Source organism: Bubalus kerabau, chromosome 1, assembly GCF_029407905.1.
Source record: "Bubalus kerabau isolate K-KA32 ecotype Philippines breed swamp buffalo chromosome 1, PCC_UOA_SB_1v2, whole genome shotgun sequence".
In the NCBI taxonomy this organism is placed as follows: domain Eukaryota; kingdom Metazoa; phylum Chordata; class Mammalia; order Artiodactyla; family Bovidae; genus Bubalus; species Bubalus kerabau.
In genome coordinates this window covers 184,455,537-184,475,018 of record NC_073624.1, presented here as the reverse complement: position 1 = coordinate 184,475,018, position 19,482 = coordinate 184,455,537, and the positions used below count along the sequence as shown (strand labels likewise).

At 54.4% G+C, this 19,482-nt stretch overlaps 1 protein-coding gene across 3 annotated transcripts; it reads left to right on the top strand.

The window, feature by feature from the left end:
- Positions 1–684: 684 nt before the first annotated feature.
- On the top strand, positions 685–19,414 carry ELAVL3 (ELAV like RNA binding protein 3). 3 transcript variants are annotated; one of them, XM_055545336.1, is made up of 7 exons: positions 685–1,059; positions 8,227–8,443; positions 8,827–8,930; positions 12,374–12,527; positions 12,679–12,904; positions 13,721–13,759; positions 15,736–19,414. In XM_055545336.1, exons 1-7 carry the CDS (start codon positions 1,051–1,053, stop codon positions 16,085–16,087), a joined length of 1,101 nt encoding a protein of 366 aa, XP_055401311.1. In that variant the 5' UTR covers positions 685–1,050; the 3' UTR covers positions 16,088–19,414. The 3 variants fall into 3 exon arrangements, with proteins under 3 accessions (XP_055401311.1, XP_055401314.1, XP_055401307.1); XM_055545339.1 differs by having other exon boundaries at positions 8,224–8,443; positions 15,757–19,414; XM_055545332.1 differs by having other exon boundaries at positions 8,224–8,443.
- Positions 19,415–19,482: the final 68 nt, after the last annotated feature.

The following is a 19,482-nucleotide window of genomic DNA, read 5'->3' as shown; positions in this document are numbered from 1 at the left end:
AACTTCTTCACTCCCTTTGGAGCAGGGCCCCTGACTGTGGTATGCCCATTCCCCACCCACTTTGAATTCTAGAGAACCTTCCCTGCTCAAAATCCACAGGATCCCAATTCTTTCTGCAGGCAGAAAAGGTTTTCAGTTACCCCCACCTTCCTCCATGTGGTTCTCCCAAATCTGGGAGGGACGCTGGAGACCCAGGCCTCTGTTCAGTGAAGTCTTGGTTCCTCGTCCCTCTACAGTCTTCTACGTGGACAGCACCTTCTGAAGGCAGTACAATCGAGCCATCATTACCTCCTCACCCTCTCTGCTTCTCCAGCTCCGGGTACTGGACAGAAAGGAACGCTTTCTGTCTTCCAGGCCGAAAGCCCGCCCAAGAAGGGGCGCCAACGCAGGAAGTAAGATCCGTGAGGGCAGAAGGGCCCGAATCTGGCAAGTGAAGCCCCCAAGGTTGTGTGTGCTTTCTGTGTGTGCGAAGTCCTGGCCAGCGCGCGCTCGCTTCCACCTGCCGCGCCGTCGGGCGCCGCGAGGAGGCGGGGCTCGGTTGCTGCAGCCAATAAGCGACGCCGGCGCTAGCAGCTGCTGCTATAAAGGGCTGGGGGCGGCGGCGGCGCGGCCCAGAGCGCGGAGCGCGCAGCGCGGGCCGGAGGGAGGGAGGGAGGGCGGGCGAGGGGAGAGGACTGAACACCGGGGACCGGACCGGCCGGGCCGAGGGGCGGCGGCGAAAGGCAGAACGCCGAGATCTCTGTCGGGAAGCGCAACCTCCCCGGGCCCCGCGGGGCCGCGCAGGGGGCGTTCTCAATCCCGCGCCCGCTCCCTCTTTCCATCCCCTGCTGCCCGCAGGCCACCCCGGGGCCCGGTTATCCGCGTTCGCGTACCCGGGCTCGGGCCCGTCCCCGGCCCTCGAGGGAGCCGCTGCCCTCACCGAGACCTCTGCAGCGGCCGCACCAGAGGCCGCCCCGGCAGGACCCCGGCTTGAGCATCGAGCGCCCCCCAAAGAGTGCACGACCCCCGGAGCCGCCCTCAACACGGACCGCGCCCGCCGGGCACACAAGAATGGTCACTGTAGGTATTCCCCTGTCGCTGAGAGGGAACCTAGTCGGAGAGGGTTTAGGCACAGGCTCCGAGGAGATGGGGGTGGGGGGGTAGGACCAGGCCTAGCTAGGCCCGGGTGGGGGGGGGTAGGACCGAGCCTCGGGGCCTAAGTGTGGGCAGAGCCGCGCCCAGAGTGCTGGGGGTGCTTAGAGTTTGGCTTGAGAGGCCTTAGGGAATCGACCTGCGATTCGGGGGACAACCTACGGAGTCCTGGGGGCGGGATTGCCCCCCTTCAGCAGGCCTGATGGGGGAGGGGCCGCGGCGGCGGAGGATGCCTCCTCCATCCAGGCCCGAACTCAGCAGGCCTCCCAGGCAAACGCAGGGCCCCAATGACTGGTGCTGGGCCAGGACCAGGCGGCAAGGAGTCCCCGAGAGCCCCAGGGAAGGGGTGGCGTCGGATCGCGCGCCCTGGGCCTCGACCGCGCCCGGGAGCCGGGCATCTCGTCCTCGAGCCCGTCGACCTTGCGGCAAGCGGGGAGGGGAGAAGAGGGGGCGCGCCCGGAGGCCCCGCGGGCCCGCCGCCACCGCCGCCGCGTCCCTTTGTTTCTCGGCGCTTCTTCGCGGGCCGTAGCCTCGCGCGGGCGCTTCAGGCTGCTGGGAGGGGGAGGGGAGAGAGGGCCCGCGGGGGGGTTAGTGCTCCGCCGCTCCTGAGCCCCCGCCTCCAGAGGATGGGGAAGGGAGCTCAGGCAGACCCCCTAGGCCAGGTCAAGACGCCCCACCCAGCCAGAGCTCAGGGCCGCGGGGTGACCTTGAACGCGCCCGCCGGCCCGCCCGCCGGCGCCCGTCGCCCAGCGCCGGTGCTTTCAGCAGCCGCCGAGCTGGTCAGCTCCCGAGCGCCCAGCCACGCCCGGCCACGCCCTTCCTTACCACGCCCCTGCCCCGCCCATCTAGACCCCGCCCCCGGGGCCCCAGGGGCCCGGCCTCGCCCGAGCCCTCGGATTTCCACTCCACTCGGCAGCCCGGGCGTATCCCGGGGGCGGGGCTGGCCAATTTTAGCCCCACCCCGGCTCCACCCCCGCCCCCGCCGCGCGACTCTACTCCCCGCGCCGCCGAGCGTCCTTTGTCTGGTCCCAGCGCCCGGGCCTCCTTCTTTCGCTCTTTCTGTCTGTCAGGTCTCTGCGTGTGTGTCTCTGTACCCTGTATCTCTTTCCGGACCTCTTTTTCGAGTAGTAGAGAGCATAATGGGTGGGGGTATGTTCAGCACTCCCTCCATACCTGGGCCTCTCCCCTTCCAGACCTTGAGACCCACCCACCTGGCTCTGAGAAAGGAGGCCTGAGAGAGGCCACCCTTTCCTGCTGTGTGATCTCAGGCCAGCTCCTTTCCCTCACTGTCTCACGCACCTCACCCAGGTCTAGGAACGTGAGTGAGGCCTCCTGAGGACCCTCAGCACCCCCAGAACAGCCCAGCATACATTGCTCTGATCTCTGTCCCCATTTGAAAAAGGGAAGCTGAAGCACAAAGGGGAGAACATGTGGTCAGAGGTCACACAAGGGCCTTGGAGCCCTCGGAGTCCTGGTCACTCTAATGGAAAGTACTCAGGCAGAGACCCACCACTGAGACAGGCTGGGAGGAAGTCAGAGGATGAGTTGAGACAGTGATGGCCCTGCATGAAGGGAGAAGGACCCAGAAGTGGGAGGCTCACTTAGCACCACGTGGTGGTCCAGCCTTACCATGCATAGCCACTCAATGCCCTATTGTCGTGGGTGCCCAAGCATCTGTCACTGTGACTAGGACCGGGACACAGCTGGAGGCCAAGGGGGTCTGACACAGCAAAATGATCTCAGGTGTGTTCACTGCAAAAATCCATATGTCAGATGTTTGTATGATGGTACAAAAGAGTTGGAGGAAGAGAGAGAGGGAAGGGGAGACAGAGAAGGGTGCAGAGGGGAAAGAAGGACGGAGGGGTGAGACTCGGACAGAGAAGAGAAACAGGAAAAGTGTAGCAGAAAGAGGGAAAGACCCAGAGGAAGAGCCAGAGAGTGTGGGCGGGAGGGTGGGGGGAGTTTCCCACTTGCTCCATCTTTAATCTGCCTTCCTCCCCTCTGACTTCACCTCTCCATCCTTGTCCTGGGACAGCCCTCAGCCCTCGAAGGTCTCTGTGATTCCTGTGTCATCCTGGGCCATGCATTTGCTGTGAGCTGAAGCCTGAGAGGGTGTGGCCTCCACCAATCCGATCCCCATTAGCAGCTCAGCCGGCTCAGCCTCGGAGGAAATGCGACACTGATCCCTTTAAGCTCTGGCACAGATGCGAGGGAGATGGGGTGGGGGAAGGTTGAGATTAGCAGGCTGGGCTTCAAGATCCCTAGTAGGAACCCCCCAATCTCCTCTTAACCCCATCCAAGTTGAGGATAGCATTCAGGGAGGTGGAGAACCAGTAACCTTGTAGGCTCTAGCATCATCAGATCAAGGAATCAAACCCAAAAACCATCCCTGCCACTTCCTTGTCATCCTGGGCAAGTCACAGGTTCCTTTCACCCTAAATTTCTCCATTTGAGAAATGGAGATGATCTCCAGCTTTCAGCATGATTGTGGAAAAACAGTGAAAATTATACATGTTCAGTGCACATAGTAGGGCTTCCAAAGCTAGAATCTGATGTGCCTTGCGTACTATGTCCTGCTTTTTGGGGCTTGCATAGACATCATCAACTGATCACAGAATAATAACTTGCTGAACCTAGACATAAATTCAGACTCCAGCTCTCCATACATGGGGGACCTCTGTGGCATATTTTTAGTGATCGGACAAAGGCCCAGGGAGGCAGCATGAGTGTCAAAGGACACACAGCGAGGAGGGTGGAAGCAGCAGCTTGGTGGCAGCTAGTAAATAACTTGTTGAGTTGAATGAGTAGACTCGGCCAACAGAGTAGGTTTAAATGTAGTGATGCCCAGGGCTTGGTATTGAGTGGGTGCTTGGCTTTGCTTTGTTATTGTTATTATTTTTATTATTGGCCATTTCATCAAGAGAGTGGGCTCTTGGGTCTAAACCCTGGATTTGAATTCTTGGTCCACTTTTTGCGTGCTACCCAACCTTGTTTCAACCCCTTCTCCTTCAATGAGACTCAGCTTTCTCCTCTGTCATCTGTTAAATGATGAAAAGAGCTCCATAACATTCAATGTTGGGAGAACTGCCTGGGAATTTTCACATAGAGAATTTTGTCTGGCACATAGCAGGCCCTCAACTCATGGCTATGTTATTAGTAAAGTGTTGTTTTAAGACCAGGATGCTGATGTGTGGAGTGTAAGTTATTGCTTTCTTTCAGGAGCCTGCTGCAGACATTGCTAATCAACCCAGTCTGTGTACCTGGTGAGCCTGGATGTGGCTTCAGAATAATCCTCCAGGGAATTCCCCAGTGGTCTGGAGGTTAGGATTCCATGCTCTCTCTGCCGAGGGCCCAGGTTTAATCCCCCATCGGGGAACTAACGCCCCATAAGCTTCATGATGCAGCCAAAAATGGGAAAAAATAAAATCAAAGAATAATTCTCCAGGCATATCTCCCAGATAGCCACTGCCAGCCAATTGGAGCTGCAGGGGAGTTGACCCTCTGAGCCATCCTTTAAATAAGAATAAATGACAAGGAAGCAGAAGCCCAAAGAAGAGCCAAGATTGTCCCTGAGGACATACAGCCATATGGTGGCAGAGCTGCCCCCAGTGTGCTGGCCAGTCATTAGAAACATCTCTGAAGTCCAACATATCCAGGCTTGAAATCAAGTTCTCCATTTATATCATGCAGTGTCTCTGAGTTCTTTCCCGGGTACCTGACCCGGGAGGTGTCAGTGGAGCGGGGTAATTATTAATAGCAGGACTGGTGGACAGGACAAGCCTGCTTCCACTTCCCGTGACTGTGTATACGGCAGACATAGCCAACCGATCCCAGAATGCTTTCCAGCTGCACCCACGATCAGCTTTAGATTGTTCTCTGGTCACTATACTGGTAATTTGTTGAAGTTTTCAAGAAAATGGAGCAGAGGCCCAGAAGTGTGAAGCAGCATACCTAAGGACACAGCTGGAAAATGTGAGAGCCAGCACTAGGCTTTGTTGGCAGTAGAAGTCAGAACTATAGACTTCTCATCATTAAAGTACAAATCCCTGTTTCACCATTTAGGGACTGCATGATCTTGGTAATTTTTTAAACATCTTTGAACCTCACTTTCCTCACCTGTTGTCTTAGTCAGCTCAGGCTGACGAAAATACCATTAACTGGGTGGCTTAAACAACAGACATTTATTTCTCATAGTTCTGGAGGCTGACAAGTCCAAGATCAAGGTGTGGGCTGATTTGGTATCGTGGTGAGGGCCAGCTTCCTGGTTTGCAGATGGTTATATTATCACTGTCTTCATATGGTGGAGAGAGATCATCTGTCCCTTTTTATAAGGCTCCATCCTCATGACCTAATTACCTCCCAAATGCCCCGCCTCCAAATACCATCTCTTCGGGGATAAGGGTTTCACATATGAATTTGGAGGGACACAAGCATTTAGTCCATATGCGTGCATACTAAGTCACTTCATTCGTGTCCAGCTCTTTGCAACTCCATGGACCGTAACCCATCAGGCTCCTCTGTCTGTGGGATTTTCCAGGCAAGAATACTGGAGAGGTCACCATGCCCTCCTCCAGGAGATCTTCCCAACCCAGGGATCAAACCGCCATCTCAGTCTCCTGCATTGCCAGGCAGGTTCTTTACCGCTAGTGCCCTCTGGAAAGCGCATTTAGTCCACAGTCTCTCTCTTTCTCTTTTATTTTTTTCTGTAGCATCTCTTAAACAGGCTTCCCAGGTGGCTCAGTGGTAAAGAACCTGCCTGCCAATGCAGGAGACGCAGGTTCAATCCCTGAGCCAGGAAGATCCCCTGGAAAAGGAAATAGCAACCCACTCCAGTTTTCTTTCCTGGGAAATCCCATGAATGGAGGAGCCTGGTAGGCTACAGTCCATGGGGTTCAAAAGAGTCAGATAAGACTTAGCACCTAAACAACATTTCTTAAGCTGAGGAAATAAAACCCTCTTCTTTTCAGAGTTGTGAATAAGGAAAAAAGAAAAATTGCCTGTAGAGGGCCTTGCTCTGTGCCTAGTATACAATATGCCCAAAATCTGGGGACAACTATGGTATGATATTTTGGGGCAGGGATGACTGAGATGATGTGAACCTGCTGGCTCTTTCTATCACCACAATAGACATTGCTAATCAATCACACAATGGTCTTTCCTCCTGAAACTGAATATGGCTTTAAATCCTTCTTAATTCATCCCTCTAGGAAGACTCTACCAATCTATTCGGGTTTCTAGGTGAGGGCAACCTATTCACTAGCTGTGCCATAGGAGAAAAACCTAAAGAAATGCTGGCTACTTTCCTTTCTCATGCCCAAGAGAGACAATACCAACCAACCGCAGCACTGTTTCCTTCTGAGCCCAGATGTGGCTTTAAAATTCTTCTTTCTCTACATGACTCTTAAGATAGCCAAGGCTAATTATTTGAATTTTCAGCAAAGTGAGTCAGAGGACCCCAAGAGAATAAGGAGTATATCCAAGGACACAAAACAAGGAGTTAGAGCTGGTACCTGACTGACTGACTGACTGACTCTCATAGAGAATGGTAGAGAGTGGTCTTCAGGTGTAGACAGGTCTGCATTTGCATCCCAAATGCCACCACTGATATGCTGTGTGACTTCAGTAAGTTCTTTAACATCTCTGAGCCTCATATTCTTTGTCGTAGCATAATTAACTTCTACTGAGCTGTTGCATGGATCAAAAAACATAGTGTCTGACTCCTTGTGACCCCATGGACTGTAGCCCGCCAGGTTCCTCTGTCCGTGGGATTCTCCAGGAAGAATACTGGAGTGGGTAGTATTCTCCCCACAGTGCTGGGATTGGTTGGTATTGTCTGTCATGGGCATGAGAAGGGAGAGTAGCCAGCATTTCCTTAGGTCTTCTCCTATGGCACAGTTGGTGAATACGGTGCCCTTGCCTAGAAACCCAAATAGATTGGTAGAGTCTTCATTATATATGGATGGACTTTTTCCAGGTAAAAGATCTCCTTCTCCAGGGGATCTTCCCAATCCAAGAGTTGAACCAGGGTTTCCTGCATTGCAGGCAGATTCTTTACCATCTGAGCCACCAGGGAAGCCCGTTCTTGAACATAGATGTTAAAAATCCCAAACAAACAACCATCAAAAAATGTGGCAAATCAAATCAAACAATGTATATAAACAAAACTGCAACATGACCAAGTTTAGTTTAGCTTAGGAAAGTTGACTTAATATTAGCAAATCAATTAATGCAGTTCATAATAGTAATATAGTAAAGCAAAAAAAATTATTTCAATAGATGTAGAAAAAGATAGTCAATAAAATTCAATATCCATTCCTTAAAAAAATATCTTGTTAGGATATTAGGAATAAAATTAAACATTCTTAACTTGATAAAAGTCATCTACCAAAAAACCTATAGTAAAGATCATATTTAGCTATGAAATATTTAAAGCATTTCCTTTAATGTTTCAAGAATAAAAAGCCACTAGCAAAGAGTCAGACACGACTGAGCGACTGAACTGAACTGAACTGATCACAAGGTAGCCCTTGCAATAAGACAAGAAAAATAAATAATAGGTATAGATTGGAGATAAAGAAAAGTATCATTATTTGCAGATGTTATTATGTTATACAGAAAAAATCCAAAATGGCTCAGTGGAAAAACAGGTGGGGAGGTGTAAATGCCTAGTGGGAAAATTATGCATAAAGCAAAAGAAATATTAACATATTTAGGTAGGACTTGCCTTTGGTGGGAAGAGCAAAGTACAAGGTCAGGAATGGGATTATGAGGGTTTCATAGCTAATTAAAAAGGTTGCAATTTTAATTCTGAATACAAAAGTATTCATTTCGTTATTCTAAAAATGTAGATTGGTTTTAGACAAACGGGCAAGGATACATGCAAAAGGGCATATATGGCATTTATATATGGGCTTTTTCTAGGTAAAATCACACATAAAATGCTTTGCCCAGTGCTCAAGGAGTGGGAGGGGCTGTAAGAATAATACCTTATCTCCTCTGAATGTTCAAGCCCATGTCAGACATGACACATCTGTCACCACAAACCATGGTGTGGGGACTGGGCCATGAGTGGGTGTGGCCTGTTGTCTCCAGCAGATACTCGGCGCCATGGAGTCTCAGGTGGCAGGGGGCCCGGCCGGCCCGGCCCTGCCCAACGGGCCACTCCTTGGTACAAACGGAGCCACTGACGACAGCAAGACAAACCTCATTGTCAACTACTTGCCCCAGAATATGACCCAGGATGAGTTCAAGAGCCTCTTCGGCAGCATTGGTGACATCGAGTCCTGCAAGTTGGTTCGGGACAAGATCACAGGTGTGGCTTCTGACGGGTCGGGGTAGGGGACAGAGGTGGCAGCCTCGGAAGTACATGTGTGATGTGGAGCCAGAGGTGACCCCAGGTGGGAGGTGATGAGAGCAGGTGGGACCCTCGTGGGGCCTGAGGTATGATGGGGAGCCAGGTGTGAGCCCAGGTAGGAGCAGGTGGGACCTTGGTGGAATGTGAGGTGTGATGGGGAGACAGATGCAACCCTAGGTGGGATACTGGAGGGGTCTGAGGTGTCCTGGGGATAGGGTGGTACACTGGGGGAATAAATAAGGGTGGAATCCTGGTTCTCATAATTGTGATGGGGGTGGTCAGCCTCTCAGGCCTGGGTCTGGGAGGACCCTGGCAGGTCATCGTCCTGGTCCTGCCTGCAGGGCAGAGCCTCGGCTACGGGTTTGTGAACTACTCTGACCCCAACGATGCAGACAAAGCCATCAACACCCTCAACGGCCTCAAACTGCAGACGAAGACCATCAAGGTCAGCGCCCTCGTTCCTGTGATTCCCCATCTTGGCTGTGCCCATTTCCTCTTTATTACCACCCACCTGAACTGACCCTTCCACTGCCACCCAACCCCCCTGGCCATACCCTCCCCACATGTCCATTCCCCCTATGGCCACCCATCCTGCCCCATGGCTCATCCCCTAAGGGGTTCAAATCATTCCCCAAAGGCTTTCTGGCTGGGGCCCCAGAGCCAATGACTCTGGCTCTCTGAATCTCAGTTTCCTCACCTGTTGATGGGGAGATGATCAACCCCACATTCTCTGGCAACTCAAGGAGTCAGCCAGGCCCTGGAGGTACCCACCCCCTCAGCTGTAGGAGTGACCAGGGTCTGGTGTGCAGCCCCCTCCCTGCCTTTGTCATGGAAATGGGGGAGAGGGGGGGCCCATCTGCCATCTGGAGCCTAACTAGGGTCTGGGAGGTTGGGATTAGGGGTGGGCCCTTCCCCCACCTTTGTGCAATGCCCCTCCCCGCCATGACCTCCCCTCTCAGCAGCTGCAGCTGGGACCCTGCGAGCCCAGGTTCCCTGGGAAGGTGGGGGGGAAATCACCATGGAAACCCCCTCTCCAGGTTTGCCTGGGGGTGTCTGGGCTCCGCCCCACAAATCTGCTTCTGAATCCTGGGGGAGGGTAGACTGGGGAGGACGCCCATCTGGCCCCCAGTTTGGCATAAAAACAGAGGTGCTGGAATCTCTTCCTCTCCCTGATATGGAGGCTGACAAGGATCTGATGGGTCCCTCTGTGGCCAAGTGGACCCAGAAGCCCCCAGGCTGTGAGGATGGACCCTAGTGATGAACTGTATGACCCCGAGGGCTACTGTATGCGGGTGATGTGGCATGCGTGTGTAGTGCATGGCACCCTAGGCTGTAAGACATGGTGTCTGTGGAACCCCGTGGCTAGGTCAGTGGCTGTTATCCTGTGGGCCTGGCTCTTATAGACTCAGGTTGTGTTACTCTCTGTCTCTGAGGACATGGGGTTTTCTTGGTAGGTGCTTTGTGACACACTGCAACTCCGGCTGTGACCTGGTGGGGCTGCGTGGGTGTGTCTTGCTGTGACAGGGTGTGTGTTATGGTGAAATTGTGTGGGTGTGTCTAGCTGTGCCCCATTCGGGGTGGGATGTGTGTGACACTGAGGGCTTGTGCAGTGGTGTGACAGGTGTGTGGTTGGTCCTATGATTCTTACTGTAATTACCCTGGAGTTCCATGAATGTGGCAATGGCCTTGTGTCCCCCTCCTGGTGGTGTAGTCACCCGAGCTGTGCAGTGGGAATCCTAGTGTGGCCCCATGTGTGTGTGTGTGCCTGGGTGGCTGTGGTGTTTGGCTGGTCCTAACTAGGTGTTCCAGCAGGTTGTGCTCCAAATATTTCCAGCCATCCATTGTGTGCCAAGCCCTATCCTGGTCAAGGGGTGTAGGAGGAGCCCATACCCAGGTGAAGGACCTGGGTCAGCCCACGTCAAGGAAGGATGGGAAAGGACCCTGAATGCCAACTCTGCCTTGGATGACCCCTGACCCCAAAACCCACCTAGGAGTTCAGCGTCCCTTCCCCTGTCCCCCAGATCCAATCTATCAACAAGTCGTCATTCCTAAAAAAGGCACAGCCCCTAGGGTGGGGAAGAGTGGAAGCCATCAAATACATTGCCATGAGTTTTCATTGTTATTACAGAAATATAGCAGCTGTGATGTTTGTCTTTTAGATTTCTGGAGGGCCCCGGGTGCACACAATCGCATCAATTAGAATCTCCCTGCCTCACCCCAGAAGCAATATACCCTTAGCCCAATTTATTCATTTTGTTCATTTTTTAATTAGTGACTTCTAGTGAAGTAATATGCCCTTGCAACTCACCTCTCTAAACAAAAGCTGGACCCTTGACAATGACCTCCTCTACCCAGAGGTTAATTTAGAAGAAACAGAAAGATAGACATCAGCAGAAGTAAGGGAGGAAGGAGCTTATCCTCCCACCCCCTGCCCCCAATAGCTCTAGCTCACCCTGTTAGCGTTTGGGGGTGGGCCCTCTAGACCATGTCTCCAGGACATTGATAAACACACAATGAGATGGGGTCACACAATAGTCACTGCTCTGTAAATGGACTTTTCTTTCCCCCACTTTACAATACTCACCACTGTTTCGGGGAAATAAATATACACATCCACCATTTTTCAAACAGTTGCAGAGAGTTTCATTGTTGGGCTGGACCACAATTAATGAATCGAAGGGTCATAGGGAAATGTGTCTTATTTCATAACTGAGAGAAGGGCTTTGAGAGAGGAACGGGGCTAAGGGTGGAGGACCAAATGCGGATGGAAAAGGACCGGGAGGATATTTCACAAGAGGCATGGAGAAGAAAGGTGAGGAAGAGCGTTGGAAGCCCAGGGGACAGCAAACGCAAAGGCCCTGAGGGTGGAGCAAACCTAGTGTTTGGGGAACATGGAGGGAGGCCTGTGTGCCTGGAATAGAGATGTTGAGGGGGACAGTGGGCTGAAATGAGCGCGGGGGGTGGTGATGGGTCAGGTCATGCAAGGCCCTGTGGGCCATGAGAAGCACTTGAACTCTGAGGAAGGTGGGAGACACAGAGGAGTCTAAGCAGAGGGATATGACCTGGTTCAGATGCTCACAGGTGCCCCCTGGCTGCTATGGGAGGAACAGCCTGTGGGGGGGTGTGGAGTGGAGCAGGGAACCAGGGTGGAGCCTGCTACACTGATCTGGATGAGCAATGGGAGGAAAATGGGGAGAAGTAGGTGGATTCTGGATAAGGAGGAAGGTGGAGCCGATAGGATGATGGTGTTTAGACGTGGGTGTGATAGACATGTCAAGGACAACCCAAGGCTGGGGACCTGAGCGCCTGGAATGACAGAATTGTCATTACTGAGTGGAGGCAAGTTGAGGTTGCTGAGTGTGACTCCTCCACAATGAAGGCTCCTCACAGGACACCTGGAGGCAGGTATCACGCAGGTGTGCAGTTCGGGGGCCAGTCCCAGTGTTGGCTCAGACATTCTGGAGCTGTCAGGATTGAGCTGCGGGCTAAAGATCTGAGTGACCCTGAGGGTGCCCAGTGTAGTAGGGAAGATACCGGCCAGCACCCCAGGTTCACTTTCCAAAGAAGTCAGACGTGTCGATGCTGATGGAATGTCCAGCCTGAGAGCATGAGCTAGAGACGCAAAGGTCTCCAAGGTCCCCAGGGAGACACGTGACCCCAGAGGTGCAGGTATTTGTCATCGCTCTATGCAGGCCGAGCCACATCCCCTCTGACCACTCCCCGGTTGACTCCTGCCCACTGCCCATGGTGACTGACCACTCACGGTATTTGTTGAGTAAACGGATGAGGGATGTCTGTCGTGCAGCAGCAGTTTGGGTGTTTCCTCACTTTCCCCATCTGTGAAATGGGTCTTGCCCTCAGCCCTGTCTGCCTGACCCCCTCCCCCAGGTATCCTATGCCAGACCCAGCTCTGCCTCTATCCGAGATGCGAACCTGTACGTCAGCGGGCTCCCCAAGACCATGAGCCAGAAAGAGATGGAGCAGCTCTTCTCCCAGTACGGCCGCATCATCACTTCTCGCATCCTGGTGGACCAGGTCACAGGTCAGGCTGCCGGGGAGGGCTCACCTGGCGGGGGCACGCAGGTCAGAGACACCCAGGTGGGACAAGAGTGGAGAAACAAACAGCAGCGAGGAGGGGGCGGGGCCAAACAGGAGGGGGCGGGTCCCCATGAAGCCCTCGTGCCCCACTGCAGGTGTCTCTCGGGGTGTGGGGTTCATCCGCTTTGACAAGAGGATCGAAGCCGAGGAGGCCATCAAAGGACTGAACGGGCAGAAGCCGCTGGGTGCGGCCGAGCCCATCACGGTCAAGTTTGCCAACAACCCGAGTCAGAAGACGGGCCAGGCGCTGCTCACCCAGCTCTACCAGTCCTCTGCCCGGCGCTATGCAGGGCCCCTGCACCACCAGACACAGCGCTTCCGGTGAGCCCCTGCCGCTCCCTGCCCCTAGATACCCCAGACCCCCAGAACCAGGTGCCCGAGGCTTGCAGGTGCCCTCCTTGAACCCCGTTCCTGCACAGTGGAGAGACTCCAGGATGATGCCCACACTCTGGGGCTGCTGAGGGCATAAAAGAGGAAATGTGGGGGCCTGTCCTGTGTTGAGGCCAGGCCCTTGTACACAGCAGGCACTCAATGTCCACAGGCCACTGTGAGTATTATTATTGGCGTCAAGAGTTCTAGAACTACCTGATTGGGTCAGCCCCAGCTGCCCCCTCTCTTGGGCACGTGGCTCCAGCTGCTGATTCCACAGGTGCAAGCCACAGAGTGCTCCCTGGGGGGCAAGCACCCTTGCTTTTTCTGCTCAGTGATGCCATGAGATCAGAGCCCATCTTGTCCCTTGAGGGAAAGAGGGTCCCCAGGGACCCTGAGGCTCAGAGAGGCCGTGTCACTTGCCTGACCCAGGCACTTTGGAGAAAAGACTTGAAACTTCCCTTCTAGGGACCCAAGAGCTGGAGTTGGGGGCAGGTTGGGGGGGGTGGCATGGGAGAGCAAGTGGGAGGGCGAGGATGCCAGTGAAGAGTGGGTAGCTGCAGGACAGGCAAGAGGCGGTGCCCGAGCAAGTGACCGCGGTTCCGTGCCAGGCGGTGTCCAGCCGGACGGGGAGCAGGCGGGCGGGGGCAGGGCCGGTGGCACTGCTGGACTGCTGGCTGGGGGCGGGGAGGGCAGGCTGGCTGCCCAGTGTCACAGCCAGGGGGTGTGCCCAGAAGCCACCAGTGACCACCCCTTCTGCCTCCACAGGCTGGACAATTTGCTCAACATGGCCTATGGAGTCAAGAGGTAAGAGTGCCCCTGCCCCGCTGCCCCCAGCCCCTCCGCATTCCCTCCTGGGACCTTTGCCCTGAGGGAGCCCTCCCCCACCTCACCCCCAGGACTGCCCATGTATGGGCATAGTGTGACCATCAAGAGATCTGGGGAATACTGAGTCTGCTAAGTGCCTAGAAAGGGCTACTGTGAAATTTGGACCCAGATGGCCTATCTGTGGCCTTCTCCATTCCACTGAAAGGCAGGCAGGGTTGCCCGGGTCACAGCTGTGCCCCCACTGGCCACTGTTGGTCATCTTTGCTGAGGGTCACAGGATGCCCCCTTTCCGCCTCTTAGCTGGCAAGGAACCTTGAGGCCCCTGCTATACTGTACACATCCTGATCCTCTGAAGGTCCCTGTGTCTATAGCATTAAGAGCTACTGAGCACATGCTGAGTGCCAGGAGCATGGCTTGGGGCTGGGGACCCAGCGTGGCCCAGTCAGACTTGGCCCTGGTGGCCCTGGTGGAAATGGAATGACACTGAACTTAATGCTTGACACACAGTGTGGGCTCGCTCGGTAAAGGGCAGCAGCTCTTATGATTATTGTTAATATTATTACTTATTTCAGTCCTTTGGGGAAGGAGGCAGATGAACAGTGATCTGGGAGGTGAAGAGGGTAGGAGACAGGTTGATGGACATCCAATGGAGACATCACTCGGGGCCAGAAGAGAATCAGGGTTCCTGGCAGCAGAGATGTCTTTGCAAAGTCCAGGAAGAGAGACTGAGCCCAGCAATCATATAAACAGCTTAAGGCCCTTGGTGTCCTGGGTCCTGAGGTGTAGAGGAGCCTCAGGAAGGCAGGGAGCCAGCGCAGAATGTGGTGAAGCCAGTTCTGCCCCTTCCTCTGTTCTTTGACTCCACACACCTCTCCCGAGGGCCGACTGGTGCTGAGAGCTGTTCTGGGCGTGGGAGCCGGAACCGAATCTTGCAGGGAAGATGGAGCTGAGAATAAATATCCGATTTAAATAGGAAAAGGCCTGGGGACTTCCCTGGTGGTCCAGTGGTTAAGACTCTGAGCTTCCACTGCAGAGGGAGTAGGTTCAATCCCTGGTCAGGGAACTAAAATCCTGCATGCCTCGAGGTGCAGCCAAAAAAACCCAAAAAAACATACACATGTACACGTGTGCCTGCCAAGTCACTTCAGTTGTGTCTGATTCTTAGCGACCCCATGGCCTGTAGTCCGCCAGGCTCCTCTGCCTGTGGGATTCTCCAGGCTAGAATACTGGAGTGGGTTGCCATGCCCTCCTCCAGGGGATCTTCCCAACCCAGGGATCAAACCCAGGTCTCTTATGTCCCCTGCATTGGCAGGTGGGTTCTTTACTACTAGCACTACCTGGGAAGCCCACATATGTACATAAGTAGGAAAAAGCTGAAGAGGGCCAGAGAGAGGAGGTGACCACTGAGCTGAGACCTGAATAACCAGCAGGGGACACTTCAAGGCCACACTCGCACCCTGGTTCCAGCACTGCCCTTCCGGGTGGGCCTCCTCCTGGCAGGATGGCCAGTGTGGCAAAAGAGGCGGCATTGCCAAGGGTTGGTGGTGGTGTCTGAGTTGGGTGGTGAGGACAGGAATTGGGTGGGAAGAAATGCCAAGGGGAGGGTGGTTGCCAGGTGAGGGGAAGGGGTCAGGGATCAACAGGGCTGAGGATCAGGTCGGGTCCAAGGTCATGGGCTCAGGAGGTGGGTTGGGACTCAGGGAAGTATCGTGGGTGAGGACCTAACGTTCAGAGAGGGTCAGAGGTCAGGACAGGGCTTCAGGTCAGGGTGGAGATGGGGGCTGGTGTCTCAGAGTGGCTCAGACTGTGAGGTTTAAGGTGGATGGGGTCTCAGATGGAGGTCACAGGGCCAATGCAGGGTCACACAGTCCCAAGGTCACTGCACAGTCAGAGGTCAAGAGGGGTCAGGGGGCATGCCGGGGGTCAGGGCAGAGCCCGCGTGACCCCCAAAGTAGTCCCCTGTCGCTCATCGCCAGGTTCTCACCCATTGCCATCGATGGCATGAGCGGCCTTGCGGGCGTGGGCCTGTCGGGGGGTGCAGCGGGCGCCGGCTGGTGCATCTTCGTGTACAACCTGTCTCCGGAAGCGGACGAGAGCGTTCTGTGGCAGCTGTTCGGGCCCTTTGGGGCGGTCACCAACGTCAAGGTGATCCGTGACTTCACCACCAACAAGTGCAAGGGCTTCGGCTTTGTCACCATGACCAACTACGACGAGGCGGCCATGGCCATCGCCAGCCTCAATGGCTACCGCCTGGGCGAGCGCGTGCTGCAGGTGTCCTTCAAGACCAGCAAACAGCACAAGGCCTGAGGCGCCGCCGCCCTCCCCACCCTCCCCGGGCAGCAGAGACAGAGAGAGAGAGAGAGAGAGAGAGAGAGAGAGAGAGAGAGAGAGAGACAGGGGGCCCGAGAGAGACAGCGCAGGCAGACCACGGACGGCACGAGGGCCCTGCATCCCTGCAGAAGCCACAGGGTGAGCACTTGGTGGGAGGGTCTGCAGGGCATGGGGGGTGCCGGGGGGGCCCCCTCCCCCATCCTAATGCCCCTACCCCCTAGGCTGGGCTGTTCACTCTCTCGTCTTGGTTTCATTCATGGTGAAGGTTTTTGTTTCCTTTTTCGGCTAAAATGAAAGCAGAGATGTGCCCCTAGCCCACCCCTCAACCACCCTCCATGGATGGCTTGGGGTGGGGTGCATTGGGGGTGCCCTCCCAGGCCCCCTTGCCCAGGCCTCCCCAGTTACCTAGGTGAGCCTGAGACGGGGGGATCAGGTTTAAAAATCCCCAAAAAAGTGAAACATGAGAGGGGTGTGGTCAGCCCTGGCCCAGAGCCCCTTGGTGTGGAATGTGAGGAGCAGGGTGAGGGGCTGGAAACAGAGACAAAATGAAAAAAAAAAAGGGGGGCGGGTGGGAGGGGAAGAAAAACTCTATTTTTGTAAAAAGGGAAAAAAGACCTCGTGGAGAATTTTTACTGGGGATTCTTGAACTTGAAAAAAAAAAAAAAACCACAAAAAAAGACAAAAAAAAAATATTTTGGCAGGTTATGTTTACCAACTGGGGCAGGGACAGGGAGCAGGGCTTAGGAGCTGAGGGTCCATGGGGCCACACGGAGAAACACAGCCGCGCAAAGATACACAGGGGCAGGCACATGTACACACCCCCCAGGGACACACACAGCAGCACAGAGGGACCCAGAGACACGCCTCAGGAAAACTCCTTGGCCCAATAAACATGGAAGAGCAAAGTATGGGGCTACACACGCATGGCCATGGTGGACTCGGACGTGGGCAAATGTGGCCAAGGGAGGAAGTGACCGCAGGTGGGTGTGGCCAAGGGCGGAAGTGGCCACAGGTGGGTGTGGCCAAGGACAAATGTGCACACGTGAAGATGGGAACATTACCTCACGTGCACGTGGCCACGTGGAGACAGATTCATTTGGACATAAATCTAGACACCCAGGCATGGAGACACATAGTCACAACACCCAGAGACACACAGACATGCCCACAGCATCGTTCAGGCCCAGGTTAGCGGTCACAGCCCAGACCCCCCCCCAGTCCACAGCCCACTTCCTCCCGTAGCAAGGACGGCCAGCCCCACCCCACCCGCTACACTCCAGCCCCACCGGCCCCGCCCCAGGTTCTCTGCAGAGATCTCTCCTGGCTCCTCAGTGGTCCCTGCTGCCCACGATCACAGGCGTGCACACACAGCGTCCATGCATCCAGACACAGGATACCTCGTTACCCTTTTGGCATCACGGTGGGCTGGAGGCAGCCCCCCCCCCCACAACACTTGAGGCCAAAGGAACCCCCACCCCCGACCCTGGGGCTGAGCCTCCCTGGGCCAAAGGCCCTGGCCCTCAAGGCCAAGGGGGAGACTGGGCCCTGAGCCTCCCGGCTCCAGAGCCTCCCCCAGCAGCAAGCGCCCACCACTGTCCTGGACAGGCCCAGGGTGGACTGGCCCAGGGCCCAGCCCCACCTTCTCTTCCCATCCACTTGTCACCCCCTTTCAGTTTGTTGGGTTTTTCTGTCTTTCCAGATCAGTGAGGGCAGTGGACGCAGCCCCCATCCCGAGCCCCAGCCTCGGCTTCTGTCTGGACTTTTCCATCCCCCTAGTTTTCATTCTTTGTTTAAAAAAAAAAAAAAAATCCAACAGAAGCCAAAGGCCGGAGCCCTTGGGAGCCCTCGCAGGCCCTCACCCCCACAGTGGGCCCAGTCAGAACCAAGAATGGCAAACCCTAGTTTCAGCCCCTCCTCCGGTGTCCCTGCGTTTGGTGTCTGGCCTTGGCCCCATCTGACTGCCCAGCTCTCTCTCCCCGACCCCTCCCGGTGTTGTTATTAAACGTCTGTGGAGCTTCTGCTGCAAGGAACAAAAAGAAAAAAAAAATCAAAAAAGCGACAAAAAAACACAAACAGAAGAGGAAAAAAGCGACAAAAAAAAAAAAAAAAAAAAAGGAAGAGAAAAAAACCACACACACAGAAGAGATTTAAAAAAAAAGAAAAAAAAAAAAAAGACATAAACTGGCACCAGTTAACTTTCTTGTACTTTTTTGCCGAATTGAGCTTCTTGTAGTTTTAACTTATTGCTATGTTAACTATTTATCCTTGTTGCCCTGTAAGGACATTTGTGTATATTTCTGTTCCTTCATCCAGTTTGCAAGTTTAAAGGAACCACGATGTTCTCTTTGTTTCTTTAAGTTTTGCCGAGACGTGGTTATGCCTAATTTATTTATAAAAGGGGAAGTGGAATCATTAAAGTAATAATAATTATTAATAACAGTAATGGTAGCCGAGCGGCGCCCCGTGGGGGGGCCTGTGCTCTGCAGGGAGGTCCCTGCAGCCAGCAACGTCCGGGGTCTTTAATGGGATTATTTTTGCTCGTCTTGAGAATTTTTTCAGTCCTATTTAGCTGGTGAAACCCTAGCTTGTTCTTGATACACGAACCTATTTATTCTTGTGGTTTTTAAGTCCTCCCCAACCTCCCCACTCCCCTCCAGCAGGGCAGGCCCCCCAGCGGGTCCATCCCTCTCCCTCTGTTTTCTTGGGGCTTTCTCCCCTCTGCTGTCCGCCCGCAGCGACGCGTGTCCACACGTGGACAGCGTGGCGGAGGCATCTGTGAGCAATAAGGGCTGGGTTTGTCCCCCACCCTGGGGGAGGCCGGGCTCCAGAGAGGGGGCACCTCCCCACACCCTCCTCAACTGAGGCCCTGGGCCCCTGCCACCCCCAACTGGGAGGGGACTCCTTTTTCTAAAACACAGAACTCAGCCCAGCCAGCCAGGCCCCCTTCCTGGAGGCCAGCCCCTCACCCCAGGGGAGGTGGGGCCTGGGGTCTTCCGCATCCCTGCGTGGGGCAGGGGCAGGGCCCGTGGGGAAGGGGCTCAGCCCCTCCAACCCTCCCTTCATCCTGTTATTTATTTGGATGGTTTCAAATCAAGACAGAGTCCATGTTGGAGGTGATAAAAGAACTGTTAAAAAAAAAAAAAAGACAAAAAAAAACCCAAAACCCAACAAGAACACTTTGCGTTGAGTTTAGACACTATTTATTACCGGGATTACAGGCCTGGCCGCGGTAACAGACTTTTACATGGAATTGTTTAATTATTTGTACTTTTCATGCCAGAAAAATAAAAGTTCAGAATCTTATGGCCTCGGGTGTCTGTGCTTCCACACACCAGTTGGCCCTGCTGTTTGGCTGAGTGCACGCCACTGTC

What these genes read in the sequence shown, in the direction of transcription:
- ELAVL3 (XM_055545332.1), top strand. An exon ending in GGTTCGGGACAAGATCACAG is followed by an intron (nt 8,444 to 8,826) that starts GTGTGGCTTCTG and finishes TCCTGCCTGCAG; the next exon opens with GGCAGAGCCTCGGCTACGGG. An exon ending in CCTGGTGGACCAGGTCACAG is followed by an intron (nt 12,528 to 12,678) that starts GTCAGGCTGCCG and finishes GCCCCACTGCAG; the next exon opens with GTGTCTCTCGGGGTGTGGGG.